This window comes from Morone saxatilis, unplaced genomic scaffold, assembly GCF_004916995.1.
Source record: "Morone saxatilis isolate NCDOM2014 unplaced genomic scaffold, NCSU_SB_2.0 Contig20, whole genome shotgun sequence".
Lineage (NCBI taxonomy): Eukaryota > Metazoa > Chordata > Actinopteri > Moronidae > Morone > Morone saxatilis.
In genome coordinates this window covers 12,623,904-12,641,515 of record NW_023339763.1, presented here as the reverse complement: position 1 = coordinate 12,641,515, position 17,612 = coordinate 12,623,904, and the positions used below count along the sequence as shown (strand labels likewise).

At 41.2% G+C, this 17,612-nt stretch overlaps 1 protein-coding gene across 2 annotated transcripts in view; it reads left to right on the top strand.

The window, feature by feature from the left end:
- Nucleotides 1–17,612, top strand: part of dchs1b (dachsous cadherin-related 1b) — an 81,328-nt gene that overhangs the window by 12,661 nt on the left and 51,055 nt on the right. Inside the window, exons 2-4 of one of the 2 annotated variants that reach the window (XM_035666556.1) lie at nt 1,433–2,278; nt 2,403–2,600; nt 3,078–3,851. In XM_035666556.1, coding sequence (XP_035522449.1) covers nt 1,451–2,278; nt 2,403–2,600; nt 3,078–3,851 — 1,800 coding nt within the window. In that variant the 5' untranslated portion in view covers nt 1,433–1,450. Of the gene's footprint in view, nt 1–1,432; nt 2,279–2,402; nt 2,601–3,077; nt 3,852–17,612 lie in introns of those variants that run through there. The other variant, XM_035666557.1, reaches the window with a different exon arrangement.

Sequence of the window (17,612 nt, the reverse complement as noted above, 5' to 3'; positions counted from 1 at the left end):
TCACATTCCATTGAGTTTAGGTGTTAACTTGATCAGTGCAAATGCACTGGTAAAGCAGCGTCCCTCTGGTCTCCAAGTGTGATGAATGAGTTATGTCAAGGCTAGATGGTCCTCCTCATTGCAGGATGTTTTGAAGAGTTATATGCTCAATAAATCTTCCCTTGTAAATACGAGAGGAACATGCATAAACAATTGGTCTCATTTTGAACATAATCTAAATATTTGTAGACCTCATCAAGGGGTAAAATGAGCATCTATCTCGTGAGAGTTTAGGGCAGCCATACAGGTTAAATTTGCCAGAACAGTTATGAGCGTATTTCCAGAATTATGTGGTAGTGTGTGAAAGTATGTGTGTCAAACCTGGGTCAAATACCATTTGCTAATAATTATTGGTGTTTGTTTAAACTTGCTAGAAGTACCAGATGGTGGATTTACTGCTGGATAACTCAGACAGTGTAAGGTGAGTTTTAGATAGCCTTTTAAACTCTTGTGATTATCTTTCTTGCAGTCACTGTGCCATCTGATGAGGCATATCCACACTTCTGACACATCAGGCAGATTAAAGCAAACAAATAGTTTTTTGCAAAAAAGTGTTTGACCCTGGATGCATGACTTTGTGGACAGTTACAGTATGTATATCTGTTCATGATTAGATGCAGTCTATGACTACAGCTGATTTAGCATTAACATGAGGAGAATATTATCTTTATGGATTTGTGCATGATTTAGAGTTTGGGGAACATAGAGGCTAAGCTTATACTCTTAAATGACTGCTATTCCCCATAAAGGCCCTGCTGAAGCAGCTATAGACTTACTTTCCCATGCATTCCATGTATTTCTGTGTGTGTATAAGCATTTGCTGTCATGAAATAAAAATCTTAAAAAGGATTGTGATGCCTACTTAAGTGTCTTTAATGTGTTTTCCCTTGGGATTTCACTGTGTGACCGCTCTGGACACTTTAAAATGTTTTCACCCAGTGAATAACATTTGCAATCCTTTAGATAAATATAGTTTATGATTCTGTCCTCAGTGTGGTTTAAGCCAATGTGGATCCTGGACTTAGACTTCCATTTTCATGCTCTTCCAAATCTTCTTGATCCAACTGAAGAGTTCTTTCCAAAATGTTATATATATCCATTTTATGGGGAAAAAGCTGAAATTCATCAGGCAGTGTCTTTTAATATAGGTTCTGGATTGTAAAAGTGTTAGCACATTGTCACGCACGGATTTAAGATACATACTCCATTTTGAAAAGAAAAAAAATTGTTTTCATTTTGTACTAAGAGAGCAAGTGAATTTTCAAGATGTTGAAAAAAACTGTTCAATTGCTCAATTCACACATCATAAAATATATGTCTTTGCAGAAATACATCTTTTCTTTGGCTGATTCTTTTCTTTCTTTCTCTCTCTCTCTCTTTTTCTGTCTCACAGGTGTAGCAGTACCCAGCCATGCCGTTAACAAGTAAAGGGTCAAGACGGAGGGCTTGGGTCAGCGGACCCTGTGTGTGTTCAAGTCTCTGGCGACGGAAGCCACTCTTTTATTTCTGCATTGTCCTTGTTCTTGCTCAGTCTACAACTGTCCTTGGAGCACTGGAACTCCAGCTGGATGAAGAGCAGCCGGCAGGGACCATCGTTGGCGACATCAGTGCTGGGTTACCACCTGGTGAAACTGCAAGTCTTTACTTCATCTCGGACCATGAGGGCACAGGCGTTGGCAGTGATCTCAACATTGACGAAACTACGGGCATCATCACCACTGCGCGGCGTCTGGACCGTGAGCAGAGGGACCACTATAGCTTTATCGCCGTGACAATGACGGGAGTCACTATTGAGGTGTCAATCACTGTCAATGACATCAACGACCATGCACCTGTGTTCCCCAAAAAGAAAGCTGTTCTTAAGATTCCAGAGCACACAGCAGTGGGGACAAGGTTTTCCCTGGAGCCTGCGACGGATGCGGACAAGGACCAGCTCACCACCCAAGGCTACGCTATTCGAGAAGGCAATGTAGGCCAGGCGTTCAGACTGGAGACCAAGAGAGCTGCTAACAAGGTGCTGTATCTAGACCTGGTGGTCAATGGACTGCTGGACAGAGAGAAACGCTCATCTTACACCCTGGTTGTGGAGGCCTTTGATGGGGGCTCACCCAGAAGAATGGGATCCATGACCCTAGAAGTGACTGTGACCGACATTAATGATCATGCGCCGCTCTTCAATCAGAGCAGATATCACGCAATTATCTCTGAAAGTCTGCAACAAGGCAGTAGCATCCTACAGGTTAGTTTAGGTCTTGTCATTGTTCAGATAGTGACTCATTACTTCAACAATAGTTCTTGCTTTTGTAAATCCAGATTCTCCAGGGTAATTTTAATTTCATTGTTTAACTTACTCATCTTTGCAGGTGTTTGCAACAGATGAGGATGAGGGCGATAATGGTCTGGTTCTTTATGAAATCAACCGGCGTCAAAGTGATCCTGAGCGTTACTTTGTCATGGATATCAAATCTGGGGTCATCACTCTAAATAGGCCCCTGGACTATGAACTGAAGAGGGTACATGAACTGGTGGTCCAGGCCAGGGATAATGCCAGCCACCCTGAGGTAACTGAATTGTGGTTATTCATTGCAGTGTATTTAACACACAGTTTTATGCTATGTTTTCAACAATGACAAATAATGGTATTGTTTTCAAGTATTACTGATTACTGATATTACTGACAGAAAAACATGCAGGGTTTTTTTCACCTTGTATTTTATGTCACAACACACCTCAAAAATATGTTTCCTGCTGCAAAAGGACATTGATTACTGCAGTTCACAGTAAACATTGCCTTCTTGCCGTAAACATTGCATTGCATTGACAGCTCAGAAAATACTTCTGCTATCAGGGAATTAAGAGAAAAATACTAGAAATTGCAAATGAGCTGAATACAGCTCATACTGTAGATAGTATTTAAAATTTAATTTCTACCTTTTTAAAAGTAAGACAGAAATAAGGAACCCTAGTAGTCCACTACTGTAATAAGACACCAATTGATTTGATCACTAAGTAACATGAGTCATGTACCATTTTCCCAGGTGACCAATGCGTTTGTGACCATTCATGTCCGTGACTACAATGACAACCAGCCCACTATGACCATCATCTTCCTCAGTGAGGATGGCTCTCCGAGGATCTCTGAGGGAGCCCAACCAGGCCAGTACGTGGCTCGGATATCTGTTACCGACCCAGACTATGGAGAGTATGCCAACGTGAATGTGTCCCTCGAGGGAGGTGATGGGAAGTTTGCTCTTACGACCAAGGACAGCATCATCTACCTGATATATGTTGACCAGGTCTTGGACAGAGAGGAACGGGATTCGTATGACCTCAGGGTTATGGCCACAGACTCCGGCACACCTCCCCTCAGAGCGGAGTCATCTTTCACCATTCAGGTGACTGATGTTAATGACAACCCCCCTCTGTTTGACCAGCAGGCCTACAGACAGACTATTCCTGAGGTTGTCTATCCTGGCTCCTTTGTTCTCCAGGTTACTGCCAGGGACAAGGACCAAGGCCCCAATGGGGACGTCCGATATAGCCTTCTTAAGGGCAAAAACTCTCACTCTGATTGGTTTTCCATCGATCCGGTCACAGGGATCATTACCACAGCGACGGCTCTGGATTTCGAATCAGAGCCGGCACCAAGTGTGACTGTTATTGCGACGGATAGTGGCCGCCCGCCACTGTCATCCACAGCGAAGGTAGACATTGTGCTGCAGGATGTTAATGATAACACACCTGTGTTCTCCAGCAACTTCTACAATGCCTCCATCAAGGAGAACACCCCAGCTGGGACCTGCTTCTTAGAGGTAAGAGAAACCCTGAAAAAGTTTTCTTTTCTTGTTCTTCTTGTTCTTCTTCATCCTTTTCTGCCTTTAGCCTTCTTACTCTCCTTCTTCTTTTATCCAGCTCTCTTTCTCTCTACTCTTCTTAATTTTTTTGTAGGGGAACTGCCGTTTTTAATTCTCATGATGCTCAATCTTGCAGTGTGTTGGCCGCAACACTATTGTCCTACTTATGCAGCCAAAACCAAGTATTCACTGTCTCTCTTTCTTCATTCTCTCTTTTTACTCACACCCTTCCCTTAAGCTATCTCTGATTACTCCCTGGGCAATAGCCTGATTTATACAACAATATATATGAGTCTGGAAATCAAAGTCATGTCTGAATTGAAAATTCCTATTTCAGAAAGGATGGTGCACTTGGAAGCACTGATGCATTGTGATGTGATTCATAAAAACTGGTTTATGAGAGGAGAAGTGAAGCCATTCAGTGTGTTCATTTAGAGGGAAAAAGATTTATAAAGGTAGGAGAAAAAAGAAAGAGAGAGAAAGGCGGGGAGGACGACTTCACCTGCATTCCTGAAGCTACTGTTAGGAGATTTACTCTGTGCTGGTATGTCCTCTCTCTCACCTCGTGGGGTTGCCGTGGTAACCAAGCCATCAGCATAGGGTGAGCCCCGTGGTATCGGTGCTTTATCCCGCGGCAGCTCAGCTGTCTTGCTTTTATCTTGATTCCAGCCGCTCTTGTGTATAAGGCAGACCTCTCCTGAGAAATGAAAAAGGATGACTGGCTGTTTGTCTTCCAGGAAGGTCTTAACTTGGCATCATGCACCGTTTAGACCAACTGTTTTTACAGGTTGGTTTTACCCCTTAGCCGTGAAGTGGGTGAGAAGAAAAAGAAGTGTTTCTGTTTTTCAGCATTTTTAAGAAAGCCTGCTGCTAGAACTTTAAAGTGCAGAGGTTCCAATAAAAGGCTTTGGACCCCTAATCATACCAACCATACTGGAATTAGATAAATAGTTGACATTCACATTCTTGCAGGTTCATTAAACTTGTATCTGGAAAGGATGGCTGGATGGTAATCTGTGGAAACTGGCATATGAGCCTGCTCCTTAGGGAAAACGGGAGATGAGGGAAGTAAGGGAATGTAATGAAGAGAAGTTATATGAGATGCAAATGAAATAAAAAGAAGGGAATAGAGGTGAATAGACCTGTTGAGAAAAGAAAAAGGGGGTGTGGATAAATACAGCCATAACATGATTTATTTCTGAGGTGTCTTAGCAATCACAGATACAGCCTGTCCATTGCTGAATTAATGAACCCTTTAATTTGCTCCTAATTAGGCTGCTCTGTTGAATTATTACATCCCTCAACCAACTAAATGAACCCCTGGACCTCAATTCCAGTAGTTGCAACAGTTGTAATCAACTGTTGTGTCGTTTTCTAATCCTTGCCGGCAGTCATTCTGGCACGAAGGGCAGGCATAATCCCATGCCAGACATCACGGGTGGTTTTTCAGTATGCCAGAGTGAGTGAATAAGGGTTGATTTGCTCATTCCGGCACGTTCCTCAAGGCTCGCTTGGACCGAGCCAAGATTCTCCAGGCGAGAGTCTCCCCACAGGGGCTGCTATTTGTATGCTATTTGTAGGATTGTGGTAGGTGGAGTAAACTTTTTTTCCCGGACCAGTGGAATATGTGGCTACTCAGATAGGACACACACACACATACACACACACACACACACACAAATGATGTTAGCCCTGACATCATAGCCTAATGGATGTCATTCCAGATTTGTTCTGTATTTTCTCCATTTGCCTGCCAGCCAACTGTCAAGATTGTGGAGCATTTGGTATTTTACTCTGTCAAGATAGTAATAAAATGAAGAATTGGGTCAGGTGGTCCAGTAGGCCTAGTTTACATTTTTGCGTGATGTTATTTGGCACAAAAATCAGGTTACGAGATATAGTCATGTTCCTAACAGAGTCAAGACGAAGGCACAATGTTCTCAGAATTGTACCAATATTTACAATAGATAACAATCACTATTTAGCTTTGGGAATTATTATACTGGCTGGCTCGGCCTGAATTTCGGACACTTTGTGTAAAAATGGGGGAAAAATCTGCAAATGTTTAATATCTAAGCAAGGAAATATGTTATCAGAAGAATTGTTCGAAGGAATGGGACACATGCGCACATAAGGTAAGGAACAGCTTCTCTCTGCCAAAGTTATCATCCCTTAATTCTAGGTATTCTTTTTTACCATATCTCTCTTTTCTTTTTCCCATATTTCTCTTTTCTTTCTCTCATATTTGCTTTCTTTTTGTTTCTCTTCCTTTATATCTTTCTCATGTTGTCTCTTTTGCTTTGTCTTACTCTCCACTCACAAATGCGGCAGTAGTGTGTAGGAAGTTCTTCTTATCTGGTCGGCTGTAGTAATCTGTAATGTGCTGCACTGTTTATGTAGCCGCAACACAAAGGAGTTATTTATTTCTTGGTTTCCCTGCTTTCCTCTTCCTCTGCTTCCTTAAAGTATTTCCCAGGCAGGAGAGGTTATGGTGCCTCAGTGTGTGCGTGTGTGTGTGAACGCACATCCATCTGATTCAGGTTCATATCCTGCAAAGGTAGAGCTCATGAGAACAGCATGAACTGGCTGATGATGAAAAGTGACAAGCATATTTTATAGTGGAGCATATTCATTCTTATTTGCATGCAAAGTTTGCTAATGCCACTTGTTGATATGATTACTTTCAGGTTTCTTGCTCTTTTTCTTGGACGTAATCTGTGTTTTTCAGAGTCTAAGCATATTTTTCTTCCTGTGTGGGTTGTGCCTTGCAGAGTGACTGTCAAATTCAATGACATGCTCACTTCCAGCATGACCTGACCGCTGGGAAGCCACTGCTGATCTTACAAGCAGTGACATACATGCTCTTGCCAAGGCACAAACGTAGTCCCGACAGACATCAACAGATGAGCCACAAGCTAAAAGAAAAATTGATTAAAGAATAAAGAAAATCAGATCAAATGAAATTTGAATAAACCAGAACAAAAGGGAGTATGAGACAGTTTAGAACAAGACAGAAAGAAAGTGTTTGCATGTGTGCTATATGTACATGTGCATGCCTGTATGTCATACATCTGTGTGTATGTGTACTTGTGTACACTATTGAAGCCAAGAACTCACGTTCAGCAGGTGATGCATTTCCCCTGTGATGTTCAGCATGTGGTTTCCTGGTCAAGCCTGTTAAACGACACTCGATCATCTTGACAGACACACAGATGTGCTCATCTGGGAGACTTACAAAGAAATGGAGAATGGCTTGCTGGCATTGCACTACAACAGTATAATGGTACAGCACTGTGTTGCTAGAGTTCAGTTTAACACTGTTTCACATTTAGAAATTCATGATTTTGAGAATCAAAAAAAATAAAGGGAGAGAAATAAATTGAATAGAGGCTACAAATTTCTTTACACCCCACAGTAAAACATGCTGATGCTTTTGCTATTCGTCCATCCTTGCTACCCTTGGGGATAAAATTGTTGAGCTTGCCATGACGGTGACACTACCAGGAGCCATTAAACTCGGTTTAATCCCTAAAGTAACATGAATGTGCCCCATATTATAATTTAATTTGCTAACAAAGTTGACTTTCTAACCTGAGATTGAGTGATTTATGAGTATCCAAAATAGAAATTGTTCACTCTGTGGGAAGCATAGATCAGTAAATGTATTTACAGTCTTCCCATTAAATTAAAGGTGCCTATTTGGAGACCATGACTCTCCACAGCAAATTTTCTGGAAATCTTGATATTCTTTTTTGAGGTACTTTGTTATGCACCAAACTGCTGGTCAAGGGGAAATTTTGACTGGATGGCGGTTTCATTCTAGTCTCACCAGTCAAATGTGGTGATATCTTGCCACATTTTTTGACAGACAGACTGTCTCGCCGACTGAGCAGGCCTTGCTGGTAGTCAGGTAAAAAAAGGAGAGAAAGTCAATAATAACATGAAAGTGTGGTGTGAAGCTGACTGAAATAGAGCAAAAACATGTAGGAAAGGAGACAGGTTTCTTTTGACAGGTGGAGTTAGTCCTCCTGAACTTCCCGCAAAACCATTTAAATAAACACAGCACGTCTGCCTGCCAGAGAAATCAGCCCTTTAGTTGTGAAGTCCAAAGTCTGGGACCCTGTGGCTAAAGTCTATATAGCTCTATAAGGAAAGACTAATGACATTTGAAACATAGTCTACACACACGCATGAACACTGAGACTAATCACATTTGATAAACCAATAGAACCAGAGACATAAGGTGACACACAGAAAACAGGAAGGTGTTCAGCTTAAGCTTCCTGTAACACCGGACTAGTCTCTCTAAATCGGCTGGTGTCACGCTGAATCCAGCCCCTGTGGAAGCCAGACCAAACCACAGCTTCCACTTGGAGCTTGCACGCTCTCCTCCAGCCCAGACTCACAACACACACACACTCTAGTTTTTATTAAGCTTGAAAATGTCGGGGGAAGATGAAATTTATTGTCCGCTTGATGTCTTCCGTTCGGCTTGTTCTTGTACAGTGGCAGCTGTGCTTTACTACGGCTCTGTTCTGTTGAAAGTTTATCTTGTGTGTTTTAATTAATCTGTCAGTGTGTTTAATTTGCTGGGATCAATAGCTGAGTGAAGAGAGGCCGCAGGTTGGAGCGATCACTGTTACCACGTCTCAGTTGCATCTAACAGGTGATCAGCAATGACAAATGGTCGAGTTCACACACAAACAGACACCAGCGAGATAAAAAAAAATGGTGAATCGTTTCATGCTGTTAACAGCTGGCCCCTATTCTGACACGCTTACTCTCTTACTCTGGTTCTGTATTTCTGTTTCCCGCTTTCTCTCACCGACTCACGTATCTCTCAGCTGCCAGCGATGTTGACAGGATGTGTGTGACGAGGGATCAGGATGGTGTGTCTGCTATGTGAACTATTCTCATAACATCCATCAACACTTGCGGCGCATTCATCACCTGTTTGCTACTGAAGGCTCAGGAGCCATGAACTAAATTCATACTGGTTTTACTTTCATGCTCTAAACTTTCTACATAATGAGGTGGGCTTTGTTTTTTTAACTTTATGGTAGTAAGGTCTTTCTTAAAAGATCAGAAGGTCTGAATTTGTTTTTAGAAATATTAAGGTTACAATCTTAAAATTTTGATCCAGATTGTGTTTTGTACAGACCTCCCAAAATGTCACATCATCATTATTTGAATAGTGTTTCGAGCGAAAATGAAAACTGTGATGCAAAAACACTAATCGTGAATAAAATCACAATCACAATATCTGTCAGAATAATAGCAATGTGATATTTTTACTATATTGTGCAGCCCTAATATGAACCCCCGATTTTTTTTTACCATGCTTTAATGCTTCTAGACTAAAACAACTATTGGATGGATATTTTCTACAGAAATTCATTGTCCCTAGAGGATGAATCCTACTGACTTTAGAGATCCCCTAACTTTTCCTTCAGCACCACCATGAGGTTGACATTTTGTGATATTATTTTTCTTCTGTTTCATTTCTGACTGATTTCTGACCCTAGTGATTGATTGCTGTTACCTTCAGTAACCACAGGTGTTTCCAGTGGTGGAATCTTACTCAAGGACTGTTCTTAAGTACAGTTTGGACACACACTGTACACTCACACTGCTTTATACTTCTACTCACAACATCTCAGAGGCAAGTAAGACTGAAACTGTGCACTCTATAAATCAAATAATTAGCGCCAAATTTATTTGCAGAAGCACCAGTTCAGAGCCCAGATTCTCCACGGATCTTGACAATATCTTTCTTTCGGCTTGAATGGTTTCAGTGAAATCTTCAGTTTGAAATGTTAAACTCTTATCAGACAAATTTCTTTTTGCAAGAGCATTTTTCAGCTCTTTGGTGGGTTTTGGATTCTGGCCTGGATTTGGTAAATCATTCTTTTGTCTTTCTTTTTCCTTCAGAAGCAGTAGTTTGTTTCCATATCACTAGCTGTTGGCATATGCTGTGTTTTAAACCTATCAGAGTGTTCATTCATGTGTGATCTGACTGGCCAGTGCCTCTGTGGAGGGGATGGCCTCACGCCTCATTAAGCCCAATACTCTGTACCATATGGCAGTGAGGGGTTTTCTTCTTTTGCTCTCTTTCTTTGTGTCTCTCTCCAGTCTGACTGGTTTCTATTTCATTTCTTCATCTCATCTGTTAGTGAGTATCTCACTTTCCATTCTTTTTTCCCCCTTACGTTTTGCCTCACGTCTCAGAGGCTTTTACCCTTTTGGATCTTGCACGGTCTCAACTTTATCTTTTCTTTTGCTATTTTAAAGGGATCAATCTCCCATCAGTGAGTGAAACTATCAAGTATGGAAAGTATTTTTTCTTTGTACTGTGCTGCTTGTTGTTGTTGCTGCTGCTCTTAACACAAGAACAGGCAGAATTGTATACTCTGTTCTGGTTCAGTGACACTATTCTATTCTATCTATAGTTTATATTCTCTAAAAATAAAATAACTAAGAAATAAAACCTGAATTCATCCTCTTTAAGATAAGCGAGCCAATATTAAATGTATTAATGCATCACTCCACTTATCAGTTTTACTACTGATAGGACTTTTACTTTACTTTTCATTATCAATTAATCTTTGTTTGTAAAATGTTAAATTAATTCCATTACATTTTCTCATAGCCCAAGGTGGTATATTCAAATTGCTTGTTTTACCCCACCAACAGTCCAAAGATGTACAGATCAGAGAAAGCAACAACTCCTCACATTTAACCGGCTGGAAACAGCAAACTGCAACTTATTTTTAAAATGTCTCCCCATTAGTTTGCAATTAATCAATTATTTACACCTATTTCAGCATTATGAAATACATCTAACCAAGACACACTGCTGGCTACTCTGGGTTCAAATGTACAAAATGTAGACATTTCTGAATTGTAATGCTTGTGTTTAGTGCAGCAAATTTCTATTCAAAGTCTGAAACTGACAAGGTGGACAACACATTCAGCTTGAGCAAGAACACAGTCGAGATAGAGCTGCTGGACTATCAAACAGCTACAGGCATAGGATCCCTCGTACAGAACACAAACAAAACTGTGTGTGAGGCTACACATGCACACTTTTTGTATCTGTCTCTTCCCTTCAGCCTATCTCTCTATTCCAGCTCTCTTGGGCGGCTTTTGCATCGTGTTATCTGCCATCCAGACGTTTTCTCTTTCTTTGTCTGGGACTCTATTTTGTTAATGTCTCATCTCTTATTGCTTGAATCCTCATTCACACTTCAGCACTGGAGTTTGAGAGTGAAAGGAACAAACTCACATATAAACACACACATTCACACATTGCGCTTGATTGCACTACACAAAAAGTGCACACACTAATATACACACACGCGAGCGGCAGGTGATCCTGAGGTTCTCCACAGTTCATTTGGTCACACTAATCTAATTTCATGACACATTGAGTTAAGTTGGTGTAAATTAGTATGCTTCCTGTGTTTCTCTAGATTGTATTTGCTTTGGGAGGGGTTCTGCAGTTTGGGACAGCAGGTGGTCAATAAGTTAGGGGTGAAGAGCGGTGGAAGCGCTTGTTTCCCAGTGTATCAGATTCTGTCATTTCGGCTTTACAGAGAGATACTGTAGATGTTGGATTTGAAGTCACAGTTGGGTGTGACCAAAAGAGTGTGTGCTCAAAGATATGAATGATTTCAGTTGTTTAATTCATTTTCCTATGTTGTCTTTTTTGTTGCACTACTCCAGAGCATGACTTCCAGTTGTTGTTTGTGTGTCTGTGTGCGTGAGAGAGCCTCGAAGCTGTTATCTGGCTGACTCTGCTCCTCTGGTGTTGTGTCTGTCCCAGCTCTCCCCACGCTATTTATTTTCCTCTCGGGTCAAAGACTGTGCAGCTACAGATGTTTGTTTTCTCAAATGAATCATGCATTTAATCATCTCACTTGTCCTCTTCGTCTTCCTTCTCACCTCAGGAACTCAAACGTGGAGAGATGCTGAGAGAAGCAGAGAGGCGGACATTAGTATTCCAGATCTAGTGTTGCATCCATGGTGCCAAAAGACACAATATTAAACAATACAGCTGATCTTGCCTGGTCTATATGAGATCACAGAAATGGCAACGACTAACAAAAAGCATTTTATATTCAATATGGTCCACATCAAGTCTCTCGCTTTCTTTACATCTCCCAGATGCATTTCGGTCATGCGTGCACCTCATATTGTCTTTTCTTTGGACTGCAGCTTTTATAAGGATAGTTCTCACCATGAGATGTCTATTAAAGGTTAGAGCAACACCAGAAAGAGTGAAAGAAAGTTTCCACTCCCCCAGAGTGGAATCTTTTACTACTTCCCACCTGCCTACTATAACCTTCATTCCTCCCCTTTTCTCCCTCTTTTTTGATTGCTGTATATGTGTGATTAAACAACATTAGATGTATACATTTAAACAAATGCATGTAACTGTACAGAGAAGAAAAGCAGCACAGCATGAAACCCTAGTGCACTGGCTTTAGGAATAAAAACCACAGAAAGGTCGGAGACTTATTTCCACTGTCGGCCTCCGTGCATGTGAGCGTACACGTGTGTTTGCGGTTGCTGGCTGTGGTCTGTCAGACAGGGTTGGAAGGACTACATGAGTGGAAATAACTTTACTGTTTGCATGGGCAACTGCTGTGATTTGTTTCGATGAACTGTACAAATCTTTAGCCATGAGGGCGACGGGAATGAATGAAAGCGTGATGACAACGAATGGAGAGGTGATCAGAAAAAGGAACAAAACAAAAATGTTGGAACAGAAAATCAATTGACAAAAATTATTTATAGAGCTTATTTATTAACTTTTTTTCCATCCAAGCTCCTGCCTTTTTCCTTTAGTCCCATCTTCCGACACGCTCTGCAGGTTCCTCTGTACTGTAGCCCTCTGGACTCAGTGAACCCGTCCATGCAGGACAAGCAGAATATTAATTTAATAAGCAGCCTTGGAATGAGAAATTAACCTCAGTGTCTTTTCCCTTTAAATTGATGACCCGCTCAGTGTGGGTTGGAACTTTTAGAAGCTACCACTTTGCTTATTGCAGTCTCATCTATTCTTTCTCCAAGGTCTAATTTATCAGTCATTTCAGCTCATATGATATGATTTTGAATGAACACTCACTGTAATATTTGTAAAGCTGCACTGACATTAAAACTAATAATATAGCTATAAATACATGCCTCTGAGTTTACAGTTTATCAATAATGGCTTTGATTATAAGCTTTTGGGTTTAAACATTTTTGACGATGACTGCAGGTTTTATACTCTGGTCAATTAAACATTTTGCTTTAAGCCACTTTCAGCTGCTTCAGGGTGGTCTGTCTTTTTCTGACCAACCGTACTGTAACTCGTTATTAAGGAAAAAGGATTCTTCATTTTGTCTGTTGCTGAGCCTTTCAGTATTTTCACCCTGCAATTTGGACAAAGGACTATGACAATTTTTAAGGACTATGGCATTTTTTCTTATATAGGAGCATGTCTTGTAGTCAGGTCATGTATAAGGTGTTTGTGTTGGAGTCATGTAAGGACTCCAATATGAATCTCTCTGACATGAAACAGTAGTCACTATGTGTTGTTTTAACCTCACACTGAGTACATTTACAGGCATTTGGCCTGGGCGATAGGTGTTGGCTGAGGTTAGGTAAATCATATGATTTGGCCTGTGTTCTGTCTGGCTGTTGTAAGTGATTTAACTTTTAGAGTAAGGATGTGTCAGATTTAATGTCAATTTAGGAGAACCAACATTTCTGGTGCATGTGGCCCAAATTCAGCTCTGTGGTTTTGGATCAGATTTACTGCGGCCTAACACACCCTGGTGTGCAGTGTGCAGTTTAGGAAGTTCTTTATACTACTTGGAATAAATCTCTTGGTTTTGAAATAACATGTCCATCTCGCAGAATTTAGCTGTAAAAGTGCTACTACATGATATTCTCAAGTCAAAGTGCACAGACATGAGAGAGAAATGCAGGTAAGGTGTACATTACTGTAAACAAACTTGTGACAGAGGTACATTGCTGAGTCTGGATTTTGCAGACACTTTCTTTGCTTATAGATGTTGGTCTGCTCCTACTAAAGGGATCAAAGAAATTGACAACAGGAGGGAGTTGAACCAGCCATCTTTAAATGTCAGCATCTGGCGTCCAAGCTGCTGTCACTCACCACGGCTTAGTGTTTTCACATCATGGCTCAGCAGAGCGGGACTGTTGTGGCAAGTGGGAGCAGTTGGTTGGTTGGAAGATGAAAAGGGATACATTCTTCATTGAATCTGATGTCCTATTTACTCATTCTCATACAGAGGGGAGTTAAAATGGTTTTGGCTCATCAATAACCTCATGCCGAGGTAGATGTAGGCCTACAGAAACACAAATTATGCCTTTAAAATAAGACCAATAAAACAGGCAATGCATATAAAACACAAAAGACCTTCTAAAACTTTATGTGGAAAATCTGAATAGGTAAATAATGTTTTAAATGGTGGTTATGGCAGATCAATGCAAAGTTTGTAGTGTTGTATCATTTCTGTGGTGTGTGGAAGAGACAGTGTAAACAGAGACAGTCTATTGTGTCTGCGTCTGCCAATTATCGTACAAACCATTCCTCTCAGGACTCTGTCTGCCTGGATTGTTAATGGAGGAACCCTGTTCTGTTGGTGATGCAAAATCTCTCTGTCACTCTATCAGAACATTGGTATCTTGGCCAGGGTAGGGGAGTAGGGGTATATTAATTTAGAAAGCTGGAAGTGCTTTCTGATGTAAAATGGTGTTCACACGCACATAAACACACATACATACATACAGACACACACACAGACATTTAGGCATGCCCATGCATTCATGCTTCCCCACAAACACACAAACTCGTGCACATCGATAAACACCCACACCACTGGCGGGCTGTTAAGAGTATTTTGTGCCCTGCTCGAGGGGACGATTATAAAGGAGCTGCTTGATTGCAAGAATCTTGGAGTGCCGGATCTGCCGCTCTAATACCGGATACAAGGGCTAATGTGAATCCATCGAAGGATATTTTCTTCTCTCAAGCCTTTGTTTCTTATCTAAAGGTTCTTTCAAGTCATGCAGATGGAGCAACTGAGATCACAGGGAGTGCAGAACAGATGATACTGCTTACTTTGTGAATTAAGTGTAACGCGATGTATACTCTACACCGTATGTTGAAATGAAGCATACAATGATGGTAATGAATTGTAAGTGTCTGAACTTGACTGATCAAAATCATGGTTATGACTTACCATATAATGACATTTTATTTACCTGGAATGGAATGAGGTGAAATTGGATAACCCCTGTAGAAATAGAAAACCAATACATGTATGTGTTTTTTGCTGTATATTGCAATATTAAAATGTTATTTTCATCAGATATATGGATATAAAGTCGCCCGTTTGGAAAAATCTCACCAACTCATTCCTAAATCCAATCGTGTATAATCATATAAAGAAAATAAAACATATATATATATATTTTGTGTATGTGATTTTATGGAGCTGTATAAATTAGTAAGGAATTTAACGCTCTTGCGTCAACATCTCAATACTTCATAATGAAATGCTTAAGATGCTAAATATATGGAGGGGGCAGGACTCAGCACATTTTAGGCAGCAAGCGAGGGTACTGAAAAAAATGAGAGGGAGTGATGAAAAGGATGGCTGCATGTGGTGTGAATGCGTGAATGCAGGATGCAGCGGAGGTGCTGATGGTTACCATGACAATGAGAGACGTAGAAGCGGGTCAGGGGAGGTGGGGCCGAGCCAATTCATCACCGCTTGTGTGTGTGTTTGTGGGACTTCACCTCTATCTGTCTGAGTATGCCCTTGAAACATGCTATTTCTCTCTCTTGTACCTGGCTTGCACACACATTTACACATATATTTATAAAAGAAGTAGAGCAGTGCTGTGGAGAATTGGATGTGGAGCAGACTGGTAGTGGGCAGAGCAGCCATGCAGGTCGTCTAACACGGCATTTACCAGAGGGAGTGTGAGAGAGACAGTGTGTGTGTGTGTGAGAAAGAGAGAGAGAGAGAAAGAGAGAATGAAGACAAATCTTTTTTCTGTCTTCTTTACCCTTAAGCAGCCTACTTCCTCTCCATTGTTTACATGACATTATCTTCTACCTCATGCAGACTGAGAATGGTATCACAAAATGCCACAAGGCTTCACTATGAATACTATTGATTAGATGATAATGGGTGCAATGAAGGACTCTGTCTGTCTTTGCAAATTGAAATGACCATGTGCAGATGGGATAGTGTGTTTGTGTGTGTGCGTGCGTGCGTGCGTGTGTGTAGGGGAGGAATCTTCTATCCTAAAGTATTTTTCATTGCTGTCAGGGGGAGAGTGGGGTCATGTTATTGTAACTGGGCACAGAGTGAAGAAGGCAGACTCTTCATATGAACACTCACCCATGTGAAGGATGACCGCCATTACTTCATACAGATAGCATGTGTATGCGTGCATGTGTGTGGTGGGGGGAAGCTTTTCAAAGGGTTGGAGCCATCGTTCAGCTGTAACCATGGTAACAGGACTCTCAGGACCACAGGGAGGGAAGAGAGAGTAGTGGGAGGGGGGAAGAGGGGAGACAGAGGGAATGATGGGGTGTGGGGTTGGTGTCTGTATCTTATGATAAGTGATGATGTAAATCTGCGCCTCATAGAGCCAAAATGGAATCGCAGTTTGGTTTTTCTGGCCACATACTAATTGGAGTAAATTTTAAAGCTAATTAAAATCACTCAGTACTGGGCTGCAGTTTTTTATACCCTTCAGTTTATAAAAACAATGTGTGCTTAATACTGTGAACAGAATTCCATGCAATCCAATGCTTTTTAACAGCTCCCATAATGCCTTGTAAGTGGGTACAGAGGTAGATACTTCTTCTTCTACCACTTAGGAAAGCGCCGATAATACTAAACAGCCATCCTCATGAGGGAAATGTGTTTTGTTTTGTGTGCACGTATCAGCGATTTGTTCGTGCAGCACAGCTTCATGCACATTTGCAACACAGGTAATGTATGTGTATGTGTGTTAGAGCTCGGCTTGCTTTTCCAACACCTAAAGTGTGACTTAATGTGAGGTTAACAATCCTTAGCCAGCTGAAAAAAAAACAACATGTGCTGGTTTTATTTGCATCACCTTTAAATCCCTGTGGTCTGCCGCTGCTTTGAGGTAAACTGAGGTAATGCTTACCCCGCTTTCCACAACTGTAAATAGTCTATGCATGAGCCAGAATAACTGGCGCAGCAGTAGGTTAGGCCTAGTGGTTTGAGTTAGCGGCAATGTAAATTCACATTCATTCTCTTAACGCCTGCTTTTACTCACGGCATCTTTTCTTTTCTTGCTTATCTAAACTGACGGTTCAGTTTTGCTCCAGCTTTTTAGGCTCCTGCATTTTCAATACTTCCTCTTCTGTCTCTTTTAGTTCAGTAGACACACACTTACACATGGAGTGTACACAGCCTCCAACTGTGGCCCTAAATGGAGTTCTTTGTTTTCTTAATTGTCAAATTAAACATGTCACTCTATTTGAATGGGACCCACATATGCCAGCTGCCAGCTAACCCAATGGAGAAATGGGGGGTTTAGCCCTTATTCATTTAAGACATAAGCCCCTTCCCCCCAAGAAGACTACTTGAACATGCTTGAAAAATCTTTCTTTTCCTAAAACACACATCTGCATGTACACACGCACACACACAC